The sequence below is a fragment of the Equus przewalskii genome, chromosome 13 (genome assembly GCF_037783145.1).
Source record: "Equus przewalskii isolate Varuska chromosome 13, EquPr2, whole genome shotgun sequence".
NCBI classification, from domain to species: domain Eukaryota; kingdom Metazoa; phylum Chordata; class Mammalia; order Perissodactyla; family Equidae; genus Equus; species Equus przewalskii.
The window spans coordinates 60,610,378-60,632,978 of NC_091843.1; the positions used below are offsets into that span (position 1 = coordinate 60,610,378).

Consider the following 22,601-nt stretch of genomic DNA (forward strand, 5'->3'; position numbering starts at 1 on the left):
ACATCTTTCATGAAAACAAATTTTAGTAAATTTCATTCCAAGTCCCGGATTTAAGAAAATGCTGATGAACTACTTTGTTTTATTTATAAAGCACTAAATAAACAACAACCACTACTTACTGATCAATTTATTATGAGCTAGACACCAGTCTATATATTTTATGCTTTTCATTTCAGTAATTCTCACAATGACACAAAAGTAAATACATAATAGGAAAGGTATAGCATTTTGAGCATATGGATTACAAATTTTGGTAAAAGACTATACCAATTAAGCACAATATACTTGAAGAAGGCTAATAACTGAAAAATATACATCAAAACTGGGAAGAAATCTTTTTTTCCCCTAATAAACACTGATTTTACGAAACAACAGATCTTTTGAAAGCTCTGCTTTGGAGGGAACATAACATCTACATCAGTAACATTTTCTTAAATCCAAACCAGACAAGGTCTAACTAAAGCCCTCCCCTGGGAGGTGAATAAAACAGCTCACGACTCCAGAGCTTTCTGTCACCTTCCCTGCAATACAGGCTTGTGGTGGTCTGGGACAGGGGAGGGAAAAGTGCAGGACTAATCATGGTGGTCTGTCTGCATTCCCTCCACACTGACAGTCCTTCTCAACTACTGCTACTACTTTCTGTTCTGGCAAACACGTTCTTTTCTAAGGTGCCTGTAGGCAGGAAACTCAGATTCTATACATTCTCATTCCGCAAGCTGATCTGCCTGAAACAGACCTGCCATGGAGGCATGTGGGTCTTCCTTTTCTTTTTATACCACACTTTGTCCCCCTCCCAACTTAGAAAAAAAAGCAGCAGCATACCCTAACCCCCCCAACTCCAGTGGGGGCTGAACAAAGACAATTTGAAATACTGGTGTCTGACTGAACTTTAATGACTGGGGAACAAATATTTTTGTAAAAGACATGGTTTCCAATTGTCGGCTTTCAACAAAATTGAACACGTACCTAATCAAGTTGTCAAGCAGTAGATCACTAAACGTAATTGAATAAAATAAATGTTTGACAATAGATCACTCTGATTTACGGAACATAACTCAGAAGGAGTTCAAGAAATTGAATGACATTCCTATAACAAAACTTCAATTCTCACCTATTTAAGAACATTCCTTTGCCTTACATTTATAAAAATAAAAAGTAAGAATAAAATCGACGCTGAAACCAACCTCAAATAAGTAATATTCAGCAATGGATACGTGAACATTTAGAGATACTAAGGGTGTAATCCCATCTCGTTGAGAGAAATGTTTCCATTAAAGTTTATAAAATAAATGATCGAAATGGTAATACAAATAGATTGTTTTGATCAATTGTATACTATTAATAATTTCTATAACTCAATCCAGAAGAAACTTAATACTTCGAGTTTTAGCATCACAGAATTTTAAAATTTAAATTTATATACATATATCTTTCCAAAGGGTAATGAAAAGTTGACCAATAAGAAGACTCTCAAATATAAAATTATTACATTAAGATAAAATTCCATAGGGGAAATAGAATGGAAATAGTTCAAGGAGAAAATAACGACGTGAAATTTGACTGTTAAAGAAGAGCTCATTCAGGTTTTTAAAAAGTGCATAATTTAGTATTAAATGACTATCCATTGGATATGCTTATTTTAAAATGGCAATATTTACAATATACTAAAAATTACATCCTTTGCAATTATTTAAGTGTACAAAGAAAAACTAGATGTCAACTTAAAAATATGTAATGGACACAGAGTTCTTCAAATTCTTATAGGAACAAGGGAATTTGATCTAACAACCCCTCTTCATGCTTTGTGATAGTCTTTTCCTCCATTCTGCCCCTTGAAGTGACATTTCTCCAAGACCTGTTAATCTCAACAAGTCACTTCCTTTATCAGATCTCCCCAACTGCCCAGCCCTACGAGTCTTCTCTCTCAGAAATACTTATCATCTAACTCATCTGGCTCGCACATCCTCTTAAGGAGACACAACACTTAGCATGTGCTAGGCTTTACATATATTAACTCAGTTAGGAGGCAGACTCTATTACTGTCATCATTTTCAGGATGATGAAACCAAAGTCAGACAGGTAATAACTTGCACAAGGTCAAATAGCTAGTAAGGGCAGTGCCGGGACGGAAGCTGGGAATGAAATGCAGGTGGGCTGACTCCAGAGTCTGAACAGATAACCATCACAGGTCCCCTGGTGTTTCCCATCCCTGTGTCCTTCAACTGAGTTTAGAACAACACACATTTGTGGGGGATGCCATTTCCCTGCTAAGAAGCTACACCTTCAACACAACAGCTGCTGTCAAACAGCCCCCAAGATAACCTCTGAGTTCTGAATTTGTGTAACCAGAATGTGCTTATAGGCTCTTAAAATAACCTTTTTCATGCCTGTTGGGAATAATCAGATTCGACACATAGCTACTTTTTAAAAGTTCCAATTAACAGGAAAAAAATCCTTAGCAGTCAATTGCATACTATGATATTCCAAAAATGTTTTAATTACCTAAGTCTGCCTAGCCATAACTAACTTAATGCTTTTTACTCTTAAATCAAACTAAATATGGAATGTAGTCCTGGGGAAAAAAAATGAGAGATTGATTGCAAACCATTTTAATATCCTCATGAATCTTTTTATGGAAATAAAAACAACTTCAGTGAAGCTCTGAGACCTTGTTGACAGGTGGGAGGTCTCAAGGGATGGGAGCCCCAGATTCAAGCGCCTTAGACGATGAATTTAGAAACAGGGAGTCAAGCACCAGAGAGACTTTATGTGATGCTAAGTTTCGTGAAGACTTAGATGGTTATACTGAATTGACCACTTAGTCTTTTTTATGGTTTAAGAAATCAAGTCTCTAAGAAATTAAAGGACAAACTCAAAGTCATTCTAGTTTACTGAGAGGTTAAATTAGGGATTCAGATCTCTCATTCCCAATATGATGCTCTTATATGTTTAACTACATGAAGTTCATTTTGGCTTTCTAAAAAGGGTCATGTTATGAACCCATTTAGATTATATACTCAAAATAGGAAAAAATGAAGTAATCTCTCTTTGATTGCTAGATATGCCCTCGCAAACTATCAATCAGCCAAATGAATGTCTTTTCTCCCATACTTTTAGATGCCAGTTCATTACATTTTATCTCCAGGCTTCTTGTTTTCTTTTAGCAAGACCCATTACATATGTTGGTGGAAAACAGGCAAAAGTATTGCATTTAAGACATTTCTCCTAAGGGTTGAAACATGGTTTACACACTAATACTCATTCACTTAGAAACATTTGCCTAGCAGAACACAGTCCTGGGGTGGGGGTGGCGGGACCTTGAAGGTATATATTATAACAGACCTGAAACCTGAACCTTCTGCCAGTAAAAATGTACATGACACATTGGTAACCCATAGCAACCTAATTCTTCAAAGTAGCTGCTGATGTCAGAAAACTAGGGCACCAAAGTCTAATAATTACAGCTCTGAAGACAAATGAAGCCACAGCTAGCAAATGTCATTTATTGATCATTACATCACTGCAACATATGTATTTTCTGTGATGGTACAATATCAAATATAACACATGGGGATACAGAGGCTTCTGCTTGTATCCTATTCTATCTTCTAATCCAAGATTAAGGACAAAAGCTAAAGTAGCCTACTTGGCAACACTCAAAGCTTCAATCTAATGAAAGATGATTACACTATAAGAAAAATTAATCCCCACTTTTCCCACATTTTCCTTCAGAAAAATGTTATTTTCTACAAACTAAGTAATTTTTAGAAATCATAAAATAGTTCCAAAAGGGCATTTCATTAAATTATGGTTGCTATAAAACGGATTTCTTATTTAACCTGATAAAAGGCAAAACATTATGTTTCATTAGAAATCTCTAAAGCCACTCTGATCTTTCGGAGCTTTTAAAGCTAGTGAGCACAAGATTTCCTGTATTTTAATAGTTCTAGAACTCTTTTGAATGTAATGTCTGAACAATATGAAAGGAAAAACACAGTGTTTTCTAACAGCTTAAAGGATGTTAAGAGAGAGACCTTAAACTGCACCTCTTATTATTTTCAGAATCTGGAGAGAACACAAATAGAGAAACTAAAGTCAAATATCAAAGCAAGAACAAGACCAGAAGTGGTGTTGGACCCAGGCCTCTCAACTCTGTTTCAGAATCAATAATGACCACACAGTTTACATAACTTGGGAAGTGTTGTTTGATCTTCGTTCTTGATTTTGTTTTCTCCTGAAGCTTAATTTTGGAGAAAAGTTACTTTGGGGAGAAAAGAGTCAAACAGTAACTGAAAAAGAGATTAAAAAATTTAAGGATATTTTGTCAGGTCTGCAATACTTTAGTTTTTTAAAAGAATGTTTTGAGTAAACTGAATTTGAAAGGAGGTTTATATAAACAGACACTCAATAAAGACAGACAATCCATAATATTAACTAATTTTCTGTTTCTTTACCCTTGTTCCTGAGAGATAATAAAATCTTTCGTATAATCAACTGGTTTAGCAAACTAATATAATTACAGTATGTAATCGTAAAGTACTAATCATCTCTCTCCCCCAACCCCTACTTCTTTCTGGATTATAATTTGGTACTACCAATACATAGGCTCTATTCATTAATACTCATTCAAATAATAGCATCTGGTCAGTGTAAGGGAGGCAAGATTAGCATTATTCAAAAATAGTTTAATGAGTTCAATTTGAGAACAGATATTTTTGTTATTTTAAGAAATATTAAATAAAAGCCAATCTACAAAAGCTTGGAAGTTAGCTAAAGTTTTCTTTGGACCTAAGACGAAAAGTTACATTCTGTCTGTGCACTTTGATCAATCACCCAGATGCCTGATTTACAGGAGGCCAAAGTTTAAAACATCAAAGAGTTTTTAAGTATTTCTCAGAACAGATTCTTTGGAGCAGCATAACCAAAGCCCTTTCAGGTAGTTTGAACACCTAGCGTCATACACCCTGAAAACTTTATATCTCTGTCCTAGGTCTCCATTAGTGATTTAATTAAAACTTCAAAGAGCCAGGATCCAGACAACCTGAGCCCTCATCAATGGTGTATGAAAGAAAAGGACAGATGGAAGTGGGTCATAAGGGCTACTGAGAAAAGACTCCGTCTCCACAATTGGGTTTATTTTTTCCAGGTGGGAGATTTGTTGAGAAGGGCTGACATACAAACATGGGAGAACATACAGTTTGGAGAAAGCCTTTCAGGTGATTTGGTGTCTCCATCTCCTACCAACTACTTTCATGTTAGAAAAAAAATAAATGCTCCAGGCTTGAGAGAGCAAAAAGAAAGACTGATATGTCACTTTGAAAAGTTTCAGGTTCAATCCAGGAAAGCACAGTGAAATTCATCTGGAGAAGCACTCTGACTTAACTTCGTATTATAGCTAACTTACTTATCTGTCATTTCTCACAAACTTTTGAAGGTTTCTGGTTTCAAACTACAGAAATCTAATATCAGGAAAAAAATGCTTCAGCCCAAGTTTATTCCACCCACTGAAACATCCAGAAGGCACTCTGAAGTCTGCATACTTATTTTTTTATTATTTTTATTAAGCTAATACTTTTTTCTTTTGAGGAAGATTATTCCTGAGCTAACATCTGCCACCAATCCTCCTCTTTTTTGCTGAGGAAGATTGGCCCTGAGCTAACATCCGTGCCCATCTTCCTCTACTTTATATGTGGGATGCCTGCCACAGCATGGCTTGACAAGCGGTGCATAGGTCTGCATTCAGGATCCAAACCAGTGAACCCTGGGCCACCAAAGTGGAACATGCAAACTTAACCGCTGTGCCACTGGGATGGCTCCAAGCTAATTCTCCTAAGTGTCCTGTTCAGAACAATCTCTCTTCCTTATCTGACTAACTAGAGTCAACACTCCATCTTGGAGGACCAAGAGTCAGTTAAATCTCGGTGGCCTCATCTCCAGTCAGGGACAGGCAGAGAGGACGAGAGGAGAAAAGAGAAGCATTTACTTCTTTTTTTTTTTTTTTAAAGATTGGCACCTGAGCTAATGCCTGTTGCCAATCTTTTTTCTCTTTCTTCTTCATCTCCCCAAAGTCCCCCAGTACATAGTTGTATATTCTAGTTGTAGGTTTTCCGGTTCTGCCATGTGGGATGCCGCCACAGCATGGTTTGATGAGTTGTGCTAGGTCTATGCCCAGGATCCAAACTGGCAAAACCCTGGGCCGCTGAAGTGAAGCACATGAACTTAACCACTCAGCCACTGGGCCAGGCCCTAGCATTTACTTCTGATGAGTGGGTGTTTGTTGGAATAAGTAAATAGGCAAGTCAGAGCCTATTAATCTCCAAATCGACCACTGAGGAATGACAGCAAGCTAACATACAGAGACAGCAAGGTAAGCTTACAGCCACCGCAACAGAAGAGGGCCCTCTAATTTATAGAAACCATGCTCTGATATGAGATCCAGATCCCCTGGACAACCCAAGAAAAATCAGAAGCTGCTGTACTGGTGACAGAAGCAAATAATAGCAAAAACAATTAAGCAATTACACTTTATTGAGAAGCTGGATTTTTCTGATGAGCAGCTTCAGCATTTACTCTGAGACACCGCCTATCCCCAAATATAACTGATGAAAAACAGTGGTAAACCAAGCTTGATGACACAGGTCTGTGCCAAAGTGTGTGCCATGTTGTACTCAAGGAAGAACTTTTCCATCAAAAAAATAATAGTTTTAAGCAAAGTTAAAAGTACTTAAGTGCGCCTCCTGTGTGATACTGTTATTTTCTACTCATAAAATGCAACCTTTTCCCACAGCTGAAAATGTAATTTTAGATTTCTCAGAGATGTTAAACAATGGCTTATACAGGAGTACAAAGGGATGGTCAGAAATATTCTTTCTGACTTACTAGAGGTATTAAGAAACTCAACAAAAGATTACTTCAGAACTACAAACTTTCTTGTAGGTAGCAAAGTAACTGCAGATAATTGTAGAAGTCACATTTAGGACACAAAGTTAACGTCTAGTATGATTTTTCCCACCTTCCAAAAAATCTTTTACTTCTTGATTTAACCTATGAATCATGGGTTATTCTGAAAACATATTACATCATTACCCAAGAAGTTGCATGAGAAAGTTTGTCCACATCTGAAATTCTAACAAAAGGTAAACATTAATGAAATGTGCAGTTAAAAAAAGTTAATTAAAAGCAAAATTAAATTTAGATACTGAACTTCAGCTAAGAAATTCCCTGAACACAGTATCCCTTCCTTCCTCACAATGTCTAAAAAGTAAAGAGTGCCTGTCCATCCATTTTATCATTAGTTTGTGAAGTGCTTTATTTGCTACCTGTATGAAAATTCAGGCAAAGAATATTTTTCCTCTTCTAATTTTTTTCAGCTCAGAAAAATTTAAAGCAAACAGCAAGAAAAATTTAAAGTGGTGTTTTCATGAGGTCCTTTTCTAAGAGTTGATACCATGGTAAATGGTCTGGTTACTAGGATTAAATTTGTGGTTGGAAAAGTACTCCATTCTAAAAACGCTGAATTTAAAATCAGTCAACATAACTGCACAATTCTGAGTGTTTGGGAACCACAGCTCTACCCAGACCCTATGGAAGGACCAGTGCCATTGCCCATGGTTAAGTTCCTAAAGGATCAAAGGCTGTCACTCAGTTAATAAAGATGTTGCTCCATACTGTCCTAAAAGCAATAAACAACTGCCTGATTTTATACTCTAACAGCTAACGAGTTGTAAACAAACAGAACTAGTTTAGAACATTTTTCTTTTAAAGTTCAATTCCAGTGATAACATGCTATTGCAATACATTCTATATTTAGGGCAGACTGTGTGTGTCCGTGTATCAGAGGTAGTCAGTGATCCACTAACAGGAAGCCACATTTGACATAATTCCCATTTTATAAAATAAAAAATACCACACTGTTTTTAGCTCCTAGAAGTAAAGTTTCCAGTTAGTAACCTCATGACAAAGACAAATATTGCAGTGGGAAAGAGAAGATATACAGAAAAAAAGAACATGGATATGTAAGGAATTAAATATTTTACCTTTTTTTTGTTTTTCTGAGGAAGATTCCCCTGAGCTAACATCCATGCCAATCTTCCTCTACTTTTAGTGTGGGAGCTGCCAGCACAGCATGGCTGCTAACAGAATGGTGTAGGTCTGCACCAGGGATCCAACCCTGGGCCACCGAAACGGAACACGCCAAACTTAACCACTAAGCCAAGGGGCTGACCCCATGTTTTACCATTTTTGATTGTCAAAGAGTAAATATATTTTAAATCATACAATACACATGATGTCAAGTTTAGACAGATTATGATATCATCTCCAAAATCCAATTAGTAATTTACTAAAAACGACAAGAAAAGCAAGATCTCAAGAACCAGTATACATATGTTTCACAACTGTGTTTCTCTGTTGTCTTACCCTGTATGTTGTACAGTCGGACTCTATGGGTAACATGTTCAAAAAAGCAAGTCACGTCTGAATAAAATCTTCCACGTTGCACTCTGACACGGGGCAGTGTTGTGTAAGCATAAGGCTGAGGAGGAAATGACATTTTTAAGAAAAATATTTTGGCTTTTAATTTTTCTGAGAAATGTTTGTTATAGTTTCCAAAATGACAAACACACATCATCTGATATTTGCGATTTTAAGTGAAACCAAACCTTTACACACATGCTATAAAAATTGAACATAAGATTTTTCATTAGACAAAAATGGCTGAAAATAGAAAATAAAAATGTTCACAACTTGATTGGACTGGATGATCTACAAACATTTCCCCACAGCTATAAAAATTTCTAATTAAAATCCTCCTATATTGTCCATATGTCACTTATTAGAAACAGTAATCATTCTACAGCAGTGACATTTTCCCCAGCAAACCTTTATTGTAACCATGGCCCCCTAATGTTCAGGAGTCGGGGCAGGTGGCAAGGATGACCACAGGGAGTCATCTAAGCAAACAGGAAGCAGGATCCAGAAACACGGTTCAATCACAGTTAGGTTTACTATGTTATAAAACACCCTGCCCTTTTACTGGAAAGAACCAGCTGAATAGAAAGCAAATCTACAAACTTGAAAAAACTAAGGCAATCACTGGTTTAGTTTTCATTAGTTAGAATCTAGGTAAAGAAAAATGGAATCAAACGTATAACTTATGTGACATAGGAACAAATTGAAAGCATTTATGAAGAATTATATTTTCTTAAGTATTACGCACCTTAAAAAGCTCAACAATAGCATAAAAAGCTAGGCTTGCAATATGAACTACTTAAGTAGCATAAGATTTTCAGAACCGTGTAATTTTCTTCCAAATTTACCTCTTTGGTTAGAGAAAAATTTTCTAAAATTATCCTAATATTTTATAGTTGGTATACCAAGTTCTCGTACCTAATTACTGTATAGCTAGGAAGTTAACGGAGGGGGATGAAACCTGGAATGGTGATTTCTGGACTCTGGCCTTTTTCTGATATATCCAGTTGCCTGTTCCCCTGATGTTCTTTTATTTCCTCTTTCTAAACATATAATAATTCTCTTTATCTTTCTATCTACATTAGAGCTATTTAAAGATACAATTTTAAGTAAAGTCGTTCCTATCGCCCATGCAAAATACTCCCTAGCACAATTACTTTTGTTTTAAGCACAAGCACAATCAACCAAAAGGGAACCCCTGTTCCAGGACAAAAGCTATGTTAAGTGAGAAAAAGCGAACATAGCTCATACTCAGGATCCGCTGCCTGTCCTGGAATGCCTCCTACGAGCTATAGTTTATCTTTAATTTCTCATTGATTTAAAACAACGAAAACAAAAAACTAGAGTCCTTAGTGTGGCCAACACAATCCCTTTTTAAAATCTCTGAGTTTGGTTAGCAGGCTTTTCTAAATTGTAAAACAAAAGTAACTTTTTCAAGAGACAGGTCCCTAGGCAACAACATATAGAGAATATTTAACTTATCTTGAAGAGAGGAAAGGCTGTATCAGTATAAAAGCAAAGGAAGAAACTCTAAAGAAAAAAAATACAGAATTGACCCTGCAAAAATTAAAAATCACTCTAACAGAAAAAGTAATAAATTAAATGACACATTAAGGGAAAATTTTGCAATATATATGGAAAAGGATTCATTTTTACATTCCATAAAGAGTAGCTACAGATTAATGTCATAACAATAGAAAAATGGATAAAGAACTTAAATAGGAAAATCATGAAAGAAATATGAGATAAATCAATTTATAAAAAAGTTTAACCTCAATAATAATCACAAAAATCTTAATAGTAAAATATTTTTCACCTATTATTATAAGTAAAGCTTTTAATATGTCTAATGCTCAGTGCTTGGAATGGTATATTAGAGAGCTACTCTCAAAAAATGCTGGTGCGAGTGAGTATTTATGCAGTCTTTCTAATGGGAAAATAAGGAGTACATCCCAAAAGGCCCAATTCACTGACACAAAATAACTCTTCTAGAAAGTTATTCCTTGGAAATAATCAGCATTATATGAAAAGAACAGTACAAGGAAAGCCTATCACAATGTTACAGTAGTAAAGTATTGGGAGAAAATTTAAATATGCAACAATAGGAAATTCTTTTTTTCCACAAATATATATACACACATATATTTTTGTGTGTGAGAACATTTAAGTTCTACTCTCTTAGCAAATTTCAATTATACAATACAGTGTTATCAACTCTATATAGTTACCATGTTATACATTAGATCCTCAGACCTTATTCATCTCATAGCTGAAAGTTTTTAAACACAACAGTGTACATTAAAGTTGTGTTTTCAAAGAACATATCATCAGATTGCAAGCACCGTCACAACAAAAAAAAATCAAACAAGTACATGCAGAAGACAAAGCTTGAAAACGAAGGAAAAAGGGATATACATAGAATAAAAGACAATAAAAAATCCATCAAAATGCTGACAATGATTTTCACAGGCTTGTGGAATAGTTGATAAATTTTATTGTTTTCTTCGCAGTTTTCTCCATTTTTAAAATGTGCCAGAATTTGTGTATTCTACCTTTATACTCGAGTGTAAGGAAAACTTTTTTTCCCCCGAGGAAGATTCACCCTGAGCTAACACCTGTTGCCAATCTCCCTCTTTGTTTTGCTTAAGGAAGATTAGCCCTGAGCTAACATTTGTGTCAATCTTCCTCTATGTTGTATGTGGGATGCCACCACAGCATGGCTGCTGATGAGTGATGTAGGTCTGTGCCCAGGACGCAAACCCAGGCTGCTGAAGTGGAGAGTGTCGAACTTAATCACTAAGCCACAGGGCTGGCCTCCAAAATTTGGGGGTTTTTGTTGTTGTTGTTGAGGAAGATTAGCCCTGAGTAACATCTGCCACCAATCCTCTTCTTTTTTGCTGAGGAAGATTAACCCTTAGCTAACATCTGTGCCCATCTTCCTCTACTTTATATGTGGGATGCCTGCCACAGCATGGCTTGACAAGCAGTGCACAGGTCTGTGCCTGGGATCTGAACAGGTGAACCCTGGGCCACCAAAGCGGAGCGCGCAAACTTAACTACTACGCCACCAGGCCAGCCCCCAAAATTTTGTTTTTTAAAGTGCTTAATGTTAAGGAGAAAAATGGCCCAGTGGCAATCTATTTTCCCACATGGCTGGATATTTTGTGTCTAAATACATGCTGTGCCACATACGTACATAATACCACAAACACACACTAACCCTAAATCAAATCCAGCTTCTTTCCGTGGAGAGCATGTGTTTGTGCTGATTTCCAACTCTGAAAAATTATTTATCTAACATTCAACTACAAATTGCTAAGTGTCAAGAAGGAGATATAATAGTGGAGCCACTTATCGGGTCCTAATAGATGACAAAACAATGAGATGCACTTATTTTTTTCCTCTTTACTCTTTCAATAAGTGCTTATTCACTGCTCAGCTCACCAGTACTTACCTTGGCTTCTCCATCAGGTAAGAAGAGGTAGGCACCACTTTTGTCCCTTTTACTCGAAGTTCCATACCATGAAAACTGCACTTGTACTTTATGATGTCTACCATCTTCTTTATTTATCATTTTCTAAGCATAAAAAAAAAAATTAAGGCAACTCACTATTAAGATATTGACAATGTTGCATCTGGTTCTATGCATATGTCAATTTAAAAAAAAACTACCTGGGGATAGTTTGAAAACTGCTACTGTTCAGCCTCTAATATTCACAATTCTTGGATGAACATCCACATTTTATACTTATCCTTAGGATTTGAAACCTTCACATCAGGAACAAAAAGTCTGAACACAGTTCATCAAGGAAGAAAGAGATACACAAATTAAGAAATCTTCACTGGTGTTTCTAAAACTTTCTGTAGTAAACAAGCAGGTTTATTTTTTATGTCCAATATGCATGGACCAATATTTTTGTAAAGTACAATAAAAGTGAATTACTAGAAAAATTATATTTAAAATGATATACCAAAGATATACTCAAATTTTTTATTTCTCGATTCAATAGGCATAAATGTGCTGTGTCAAATTGCTTTCAAAGTTTCCATAAACATTTCCATAAACATTTCTCAGCAGCCATGGCTTCCATCCTTATCTTGAGGACCGGTAACAAACACTTCACAGAGCAGCAGTACCCACAGAACACAATGGTGAGGAGGAAGTGGTCACTGCGGACCACAAAAAGGTACATAGAGCTCATCCATCCTTTCTCCCAGAGCACTTGTGTCGACTTTTTCTCCTCTGCATAAGTAATATTATGTAATATTGTAATAAAAGTGATAAGGCTTCTATGAATTTCAGAACTAACCAGAACATACCTCCATAAGCCCCGACTGACCAAACTGAAGCTTAATAAAGGAGTTTTCAAGAGTTATATCTTCTTCAGTACTTTTTATATTCTCCATTTTGAAAATTCCTTTATCTTCTATGTTACCATTATACAGGGCATATTCAGCTAAATGTGAATGTGAGCTTCTTGATTCTGAAATTGTATATACTTTTAGTCCCAATGGTGGCATCTGTGCTAGAAAAGAGATCTTTAAAAAATAGAGGAAGGAATTTATTAAAGAAAAATGTAATCTACTGAAGGAAAACCATTTACACTCCTAGTGAAAACAACAAATTACCCTATTTTTTGAAAAGAGAATATAATACCATTCTATAAATATGTTTTGATAACATAGGATAGAATATCCACATCTCAGTTTATCCACGGAAGCTAACTTCAAGTCAGTAGGATTATCAAAGGCACTAATGTTTTCATCCAATATATGAAATTACGTGACCATCCTCAATTGTCCTACAGTGCTCTTAATAGATGCTCAGAGCGGGAAATTCTGGATGAAGGTTAGGACTTACTATGAACTACAATTTTTCCTAATAATCATGGATCTTTTTACAATACTATGATATGTCAGTACATTAAAAATAAAAATGGTAAACGTAATAATATAAATATTAAGCACACTGGTTCAGTCAACACCAGCCATCAAATGCCTGGGGTCTAGCAGAGACTAAAGGAGGCACAGACGATGCACACACTGGAAGAGACGACCCCTGCCTCCCAGGAGCTACTGCTCCAGTTTCCACATGGGGTGTTTCCTGTAAAATCTGACCAAAACTTGCATTATACTTTTCCTTTCTATGTAAAGGATTATGGGTTTAGAAGAGTAACCAGCAATGGCTTTTAACAAGCAGAAGTAATTCTCTTCTAGAGTTCCTAACTTATGGCTGTGCCTTCAGAAGTACAGTTTAAACTACACTCCAGACTCTAAAAGTTCAACCTTTCTAGTCATTTGGGGGTTCAGTTTAATATTGCTTCTTTTAAGAAATTTTCCCCCAAAATGTCTATTACATGAACCCAGATTTCCCATAATTATATCTCAGGAAAAAAAATCTTATTCTAGGAAGTTTTTCATGTCACCTTTGCAATGGAAAGTTGAAAGTATCCAAAGTTATTTAGAAGGGTGGTATTTATCTCAATTCCAATACGTGTAATTGTCATTAAATTGTGTTAGACAAAAAAATTCAAAATTTTATGAGTAATGATTACTTCATTAGTTCAGGAAAAAGTTACAATATATACATACCTACAAAGGTACACAATATACATACTAATAGCATGCTAATAACAACATGCAATATACATACTAACAAAGATATTAATATTTTGGGAAACAGAATCTATTTTCATTTAGCGTCATTTACCTGGTCAGTTAAATCTTCTGGTATTTACAACTTTAACCACTTCACATATACCAACTTGACAGCTCAAGGAGACATGTATACATATATATATAAACTATACTGCCCATGCTTTTCTTTTATGATGCCTCTTTAAGTTCTAGGGTAAGAACCTACCTCGTAGGCTGTCTTTGAAATATTATCCGCTGTATCCCACACTGCACTCATCTGAATCTCCACAGGCTTTCCTGAAGCAGAAGACAGCAGCACTGTGGGGGAACTCACACAGATGGAGACCATCGATTTTCGGTCTTGTTCTGAAGGATTATAGATCACAAGATACCTGCAAAAACAGCTGCTTTACTATTGGGATCTCAAAACCTTTTTAGTTCTTTAACACTGTTTTTAAGATCTCAGCTCATAGATGGTCATAGAGTCAACATGTCGAGAAGAATTAGAAGCAATAGTCTGGTAAAACTTTTGGAGAACAGGCAATTTCATCGCAACAAATACCACACAGTACAAAGGGTAATGAAATAATTATCCACTTTCTAAGAATAAATGTTATACAAATGGAAGTTATTAATAGAACTGTAATAAAAATATTTCCATCTCCTAGAAAGTGATCTATATACATATGGTTTAACTGATCTGTCTAAAAGAATCAGACCTATACAACTAATATCCAGATTCCGGTCTAAGCTCGCTGAATAAAAAAACACATAAATTATCTGTTTGCAATTTAGCCATAATTAATTTCCATTAAAATTCTGACATTCATTTTAGACCACTAAAACACAGTGAAAATGTATAGCTATCCATGTAGAATCACATAATTCATACATTTATTTTATATACAGAAGGCTCTTATTATCCAAGACAGCTGGTTCTAGAAAAAAGGCCATTTGACGTGAATCCCCTTAAAATAGGGGCTAAAATTTTATAATAAATACTGACGGGAAAAAAAAAGATTTGGGACTTAGCTAGAACAAGGAAAATAAAAACTACTAAAACAAGTTTAGGCAATATTTGCGACTGTATGCAACTCTAAGAATGAACAAAAAAATGAATGAACTAGAGTTTTGGGCAGAATTTTTCTAACAATATTTTACACTAGCACATTATGATATCCTTCATGTAACATTTAATCTTTACAAGATGGTTTTAAACATAACTATATTTGTAAAAAATAGTCAAGGACTTTATCATTTTTCCTAAAGTACTCTCGTAATTCTTTGATATTCAAATAATTCTCAATCGAAGAACTTAACATCCTTGGTTTTCTCATTAGCATAACTCTGCCAGATCCTCATTGTTTCATGCCTTCGCCTGTGAGTAGAAATGTTCTAGACCATCATGTCACATACTTTGCAAGATTTATGATTTCACTTTATAATCAATTTGTATCACATTATCTTCAATTAAATCAAAGAGTACTTCAGAGGATGTTCGACTAATAATATAACTTACTGACTCATTAGTGAATATTTTCACAATCTGAAGTATTTTGTTTTCCTATACAATTTTTTCACTGTGAGAACACAGAACTGAATGGTCAGATAGCAATTGCTGCTCCCCCTGAGCCACAGTAGCTATATCAGACATGGGCGAAGCAAGCTGGCATCGTTTATTTAGTGCATCAGGAAGCCTAGTAGTGGTCTTCTATCCTACATATGTGTCCTGTATATTTCAACTGTATTACAAACCATTCATTAAGAAATAAAATTAATACATACAGTGGCCAAAACTAAAGCCAAGGACAATAGGAAAACACGAAGAAAAAGAAAGAATGTAGCATAAAACCTACAAAACATCTGACTTACAAACCGCTTATCAGAAGCAGCACTTATGATTGAAACAATATTCTGAGACACCAAAGGTAACAATATGAAAATAAGAATGTCTCTAATTCCTATTAGGCTTATAGTATGCCTCAGGATCACAAGACCTAACATCACTTACAGGCATTGAGATTCCTTATGTATACGAGAGAAGAGAAGCTAGAGCCATGTTCTCAAAAACATATTCATAAAGGGTACTGAAGCCGCCGAGTACTAAATAAACTCCATTTTATCCACAGAAGTCATTTTCAACCAGACTGAGGGTAACACACCCTTGAGAGGTGTGCTCAACAGACTTACTTAAGAGATGTGTCAACCTACTTGCGCACTCCCAGTGCCCTCTACCAGAGCTTATACTTCACCTGACTGTTGTCCCACCACAAACACACCTAGAGAATCACAACTGCCAGGATTCAGTTACAGACAGGATTGCACTATATTCCTAATGTGCCCTGGGGAGGAAAAACAGTTGAGAATCACTCATCCTCAGCACCAAAGATGTCCAACCCAGCATTCTAGAAATGAGTGATTTACTACTGAAATCTCATGTTCCCAAAGGCTTAGAGTGAGCACGTGAAGAAATGTGGAAGACATGGTCTGAAGATTTAGGCCAGTCTCCTAGTTCTGCAGAAGCCCTGGGGGACATCCCACTAGCAAGTTCTTTGGACACTCCACTACACAGAGCTAATCACAAAGGCTCTGATAATAACATGTAACATGTGCCCAAGCAATCAATTAGGTAATAAGCATCCAGAACACTGATTCCTTGCCGTGGGGGAAAAAAATGACTCACGTTTAAAGCAAATAATAATTTTAACCATACATTTGGTTTTATACAATATTAAACACTTTTTATAATAAGCTGTGAACTAGGTTCTGTTTTGTTTCATTTTAGTAGCTAATTAGTATTTGACCATAATGATGTTTCTACTGTACTGAATGATTATGTAATTATCATGCCAGGAATCTATTCAAAAAACTACATGTGTAGAGTATATGAGTACAATGTTGCTCTAAGAAAATAATTTTTTAACATAATTAGAGATTCAGAGCATGTTCTTCAAGTGCATCACAGCACAAATGTGTCTGACATACACACAAACCCCTATGTACATTTTAAGTACAGTACAGAGAAAGCTGATCATATATAAATTATATTTCCTTTGGAAATAAGTACATTACCACAAATTAACTAAATTTTCACTGCCATCATCATGTTTGGTAGGCAAACATTTGTTATACTGCCAGTATCCCCAAACACGAGCTCTTCTAAAACTGTCACTTGTGAAGGGAACCAATGGTTTCAGTACGACATCATTTTATCATACTCACTTATTGAACATTAATATTTGATGCACACCAACAAAAGAAAAGAGTGATATTTATGTTCTGAAAATGCGGATAGTTAATTTCTACTTTACCTTGGAAGTAACTATATAGGAAGCTCAGAACTTTTTTCCCCCAATTTCCTACACATTTGCATTAGCTTCCTACCTATCGTCTTGTCACAAAGTCATAGCCAACCTCCTCGTTCTCATGACACTAAACACCCACAGCTTGGGGTTACGGGCAATTATTTCAACTCTCTATGTACAAGAACAACTCTCATCTCATGAAGACAAAGCACTCATATGCTCCCTGTCAATCAAATTAGAGGGCAGAAGATGATCTACTTTGGCTGGGATAAAAAGGAACGGAGAAAAATGAAGCATAATTGTACGATTATGTTAAACTGGGAATCACTTTATGGAAGAACTAGAATCCCACTATAAACACGGTTCTGAAAATTCTGAGGATGAATATATTTAGAATTCCTTCACACCTTTTGTAGAAATGATTTATGTCATGTTAAGAAAGACAACTGTGGTAATCCAAGTTCTCTCTTTGAGGTAATTCTGATCAGTACCCACTATAAACAACAGAATAGGACCACATGGGTTTCCTTCCAGGACTGGATGAAGGGCAAAGCGGAAGGAATAGGCCCTTGGTCAGAATGAGCTTCCTGTATGCCAGGCCAAGTCTTCAGGCCTGTATGGGCAACCTACAAGGCACATCCTTTCATCCTTTCCACTGGACAGATAAGGAAACTGAGGATCAGAAAGGTTAAGTATGTCGCCAAAACTCACCCAGCTACAAGTGTCACATCAGGGCTTAGAACTCAATCTCACCCCTAAAGCCATCTTCTTAACCACTTCACTCACAGGCCACGTGTATAGGAAACTTTTTGACAAGTGTTGTTTCCTGTAGAGACTCCCTTAGTTCCAAATTCATACATGAAAAACTTTCTTCTCATGGATGCCAAAGATCTCCACAGAGCCTCTCTCTTGAAGAAGCTCAGATTGAACAAAAAGCTACTTACATCTCATGTATATTATATTTACAAAAGAAAATTTATAAATTGGAAGATTGAAACAGAAACAATCTCGTGATACATATTAAGGAGATCATCTTATGACCTCATTGCATGAGGTAAGCTAGAACAATATTCAAGGAAACATTTAAAAATCACTGCATACTTTTATGACGGTGAAAGGAAGACAAAAATGAAAAATATTTGTAAGTCCCCTGTAAGTGTAGTTTAAAACCTGTCAAGCAGACACTAGGTTATATGAAAAATAATTCTAACTTCATGTGCCTGGAATAGAATAACATTCAATAAATAGTTGATGAGTGAGCAATGCATAAAAATCCCACCAGGAGAATGTACCATTTGTAAATAATACCTATTAGAATGGGGCTTTATAGTTTTATCAGATTACTTTTATTTTGATATTTCAATTCCTCAAAAAGTACCTTTAAGGTCAACAAGACATATAATTAATCCCTTTGCAAAGATAGAGGAAATGACAGATCCAAGATCAGAGAGATAGGTAAAAACAAAGATTAGAGCTGAGGTTGGCTGATTCTTAATGACAGTATATTAAAAAAATCATTTCAAAAAAGAATATATTCATCTTCTCTAAGTAACCTCGTTAGTGGAGCACAATCTAAAGAAGAGTATTAACCTATATATAGTATTCTAAATATATATATAGTATAACCTATATATAGTTTTCATGGAAATATATGGATTTATATGTTTATGAAAATTGCAATTTCCAGATTTGGAGTCCTTTTGATATAGTCCACCTAGCTTTTTAGGTTTCAAACATAATTCTTACCATATTAGCCAGGAGAAAAACAAAGTCAAGATACTAAAAACATAGGGAGGCTTTTGGAGGTCTTCAATAATCACACTCAGTTTTGTGATTCCTGGGCTTTGCAGCCAGACATGTTCAAGCTCAAAGCCCTACCACGGCACTTGGAATTTGGGAGGCTTTGGACAAGTTATTTCATTTCTCCAAGCCTTAATATCATCATCAGAAAATCAGGAGACAAGATTGTTGTTTGGATTAAATGATAAAATGTTTGGAAAATCACATAGCTCAGACCTGGCACAAAGTATAATCTCAATAGCAATTAATTTCTCTCCTTTCTCTTATAAGACCCTCCTTGTGTCCTGACCAGGGACTCTGGTACATAAATCACACCAGATGGTGGAATGAATGTTTTAATTAACCCAGGTCACTGAGCTGCCTTAAATGCCTTTTTGTCTGTGTGTAAGGAAGATTGGCCCTGAGCTAATATCTGTGCCAATCTTCCTCTACTTTGCACATGGGATGCTGCCACAGCATGGCTTGATGAGTGGTGTGTAGGTCCACACCAGAGATCCAAACCCACGAACACTAGGCTGTAGAAGCAGAGTGCACGAACTTAATCACTACGCCGCTGGGCCAGTCGCCTTAAATGTCTTTTTTTGTGTAGGCACATATAAATCTAAATGAAAGAAATTAACAAAACCACACATGTGATAACACAGAGACCCTGAAACAAGAATTCAGATAACATGGGGGGATAAATGCACAGGTACATAGAATATTCACATGTACAAAAAATTACACGTGGATGGCTAAATTAAAAAGTAAAAAGAAAAGGACAGAGAAAAGGACACCTCCTGGCATGTGTCATTATAAACTTTTGAACATGATTACACAGTCCCTGTCCGGGAAGTACCTATAGTCTAGAAGGGGAGAGAGACAGACAGTAACTGTTAAGTTCAATATATAGGATAGGTAATATGACAAAGGTATGCACAGAGTGTCCTGTGACACACACAAAAAAATGGCATTTAGGATGATTAAGAATTAATTAGGAGAGAATTCAAAATAGAAAACTAATTTTACATGAAATGAGCAGAACGTATATACAGAAAATGATAAAACTTTATTGAGGGACACAAAAGTGAATAAATGGAGAGACATACTTTTCTAGGTGAGAGAACTAAAATAGTGCAAAAAGACAACACTCCCAAAATTAATTCATAAATCTTATGCAATGTCAACTAAAATCCCATTGAAATCCTTTTGTTAGGAAAAAGGCGAGGGAAGAAAAAAGATCCTAACCTGGGAAAAACAATTCAATAATATATCTATAGTAATAGATGGACAAGACAAATGGTTAAACAGATGCATTAAAACAATATGCCAACACTCATTCTAGATGAATTAAAAATTTAAAACATAAAAAATTAGTAGAAAAAATAAATACATAATTTGTGGTATAAAAAAATCTGTCTAACCATAACAGAAAACTATAGTAAAGGAAAAGGATGGTAAATTTGATAACCAAAAGTAAAACTTTTTCCAACTTAAAAAAATAAGATTAAAGAATAAAAATAAAAGGAAATCAAATTCAGGAAATTTGTAAAGTCCTCTTACAAATCAACAGAAACATAAACAAAGTAGAAAAAAGTGAGCATTTTTCTTTTATCAAATTGAAGTTGAAAAATAAATGATGCTCCTACTTCCAGGAGAGATGGAGTAGCCGGTGACAGACAAGAGCTCCCACTTCTATTGGTCATCTAGAAAAACCAATAAAATACAGGATCAGCTGCTGGAAAGCAACAGAGAACTGCTGAGGAGAGGAAAGTACTTCAGAGAAGTGAGCTGTCTCTAGCCATTTTCGCCTGGGGCATGCCAATTCTCAGCTGGGAGAGGCTGAATTCCATGCAAAACCCAGTACAAAGCCTAAAGGAGGCTCACTTTGGGGACAAAGAGGCCAAAAGGGCATCCGGTGAAGACTCGGGGGGCTTCAAGTATACATTTGGTTTTCTCACCAGGACATGTGCCAAATACCAGGGGCTGCACAGAAAGAGAGGCTTAAAACTTAAACCAAAAGCTTCTGAAAAACAGAGCAGAGGCATCTCAGAAGATTTCAGAACCCACAGGAAGCAGGGCTTAGAGAATATACTAGTTAGAAACTTGGCAAGCTAGATGAACAAGACATTGAGTGAATTAGCCTCAATTTAGCATAGTCCTTAACTGGAGTATCTAGAAGAAGATATTTTCTGGAGCCTCTATAAATTTTATACACAACGTCTAGCACTTAACATAAATTTCCAAGATGTCCCAAAAGACAGAGCCACAAGACCAAACACCAAGAAGAAAAAGACAAAAGAAGAACCAGAACCACACATAAACCATACACTGGAGTTAACTGATAAGACTTTAAAATAATGACTAACATGTCCAAGGAAAGAGGAAACATGAATAAAGTAGACTAAAAGATGAAGAGTTTCACCACAGAAAGTGAATACATTAAGAAAAAAAACAAATGAAATTCCAAAAGGATAAATATTTGAAATTAAGAACTCAGTGGATGTGTTTAACAACAGAATAGACTCAGCAGAAGTCAATAAAAAATACCTAAACTGAAATTAAAAAAACAAAAAGGAATGGGCAATACAGAAAAGAGTGTTAGGAACATGGGCCACATGGTGAAAAGGTCAACACGTGGAAGAAGATGTATGTGGACAGAGATAAGAGAGAAAACAGTAGAACACAAATATTTGAACAGCTGAGAATTTTCTAAAACTAATCAAAGAGATTAACCCACAGAAACAAAAAGTTCTGTGAGCCCCAGATGGAGGAAAAACACACCATGGTGTATCATGTTAATTCCTCCCACCTCTCTGACACCCAAAAGGCAAAATCTTAGAAGCAGCGAGTGAAAAAAAGATAATACTGTCACAGGCACAACAATAAGATCACTGGCTGACATATCAACAGAAATGAATGAAGCCAAGAGATAATGGAGTTACGTATTTAAAGTGGTGAGGAAAAAATAAAAACACCGAGAATCTACAAATCCATATCCAGAAAAGTTTTCTTTAAAAAATGATAAAGATAGCAAACAAAAACTGAGAGAAGTGGTTACCTACCAGCAGACTTGCACTAAAAGAAATGCCAAGTCTTTCTGGCAGAAGGAAAATAATCTCAGAGGGAAACATGGAACTGTAGGGAAAAGTGAAGAGCACAAAGGGGGATTAAATTTATGAGAAAACATAAATGAATATCAACTGTACAAAATAACACAAAAGTAATCACTTGAATTAGACTATATTAAGTCATCTGTGCTTCTCTATGGAAAACACTAAAGTATCCAAATAAAAATATTCAAAAGATTATATTTAATAGCTAATCAACATACTGACTGAATTGAGGGAACACGATAGTTAATAAAAAGTATACTCATGGGCTGGAATATTAATAGTCATTAAATACTTA

General features: G+C 35.7%; 1 protein-coding gene across 2 annotated transcripts in view; it reads right to left on the bottom strand.

Annotated features, from left to right (window-relative positions):
• Window positions 1–22,601, bottom strand: part of MAN2A1 (mannosidase alpha class 2A member 1) — a 170,313-nt gene that overhangs the window by 29,294 nt on the left and 118,418 nt on the right. For both annotated transcript variants that reach the window (XR_011525210.1, XM_008521233.2), the window contains exons 13-16: window positions 14,333–14,498; window positions 12,790–13,008; window positions 11,924–12,046; window positions 8,419–8,533 (exon numbers count right to left, since the gene is read on the bottom strand). Coding sequence is in view for 1 of the 2 variants with exons in the window: in XM_008521233.2 (XP_008519455.2) it covers window positions 8,419–8,533; window positions 11,924–12,046; window positions 12,790–13,008; window positions 14,333–14,498 (623 nt within the window). In the remaining variant the exon portion in view is untranslated. The remainder of the gene's footprint in view (window positions 1–8,418; window positions 8,534–11,923; window positions 12,047–12,789; window positions 13,009–14,332; window positions 14,499–22,601) is intronic.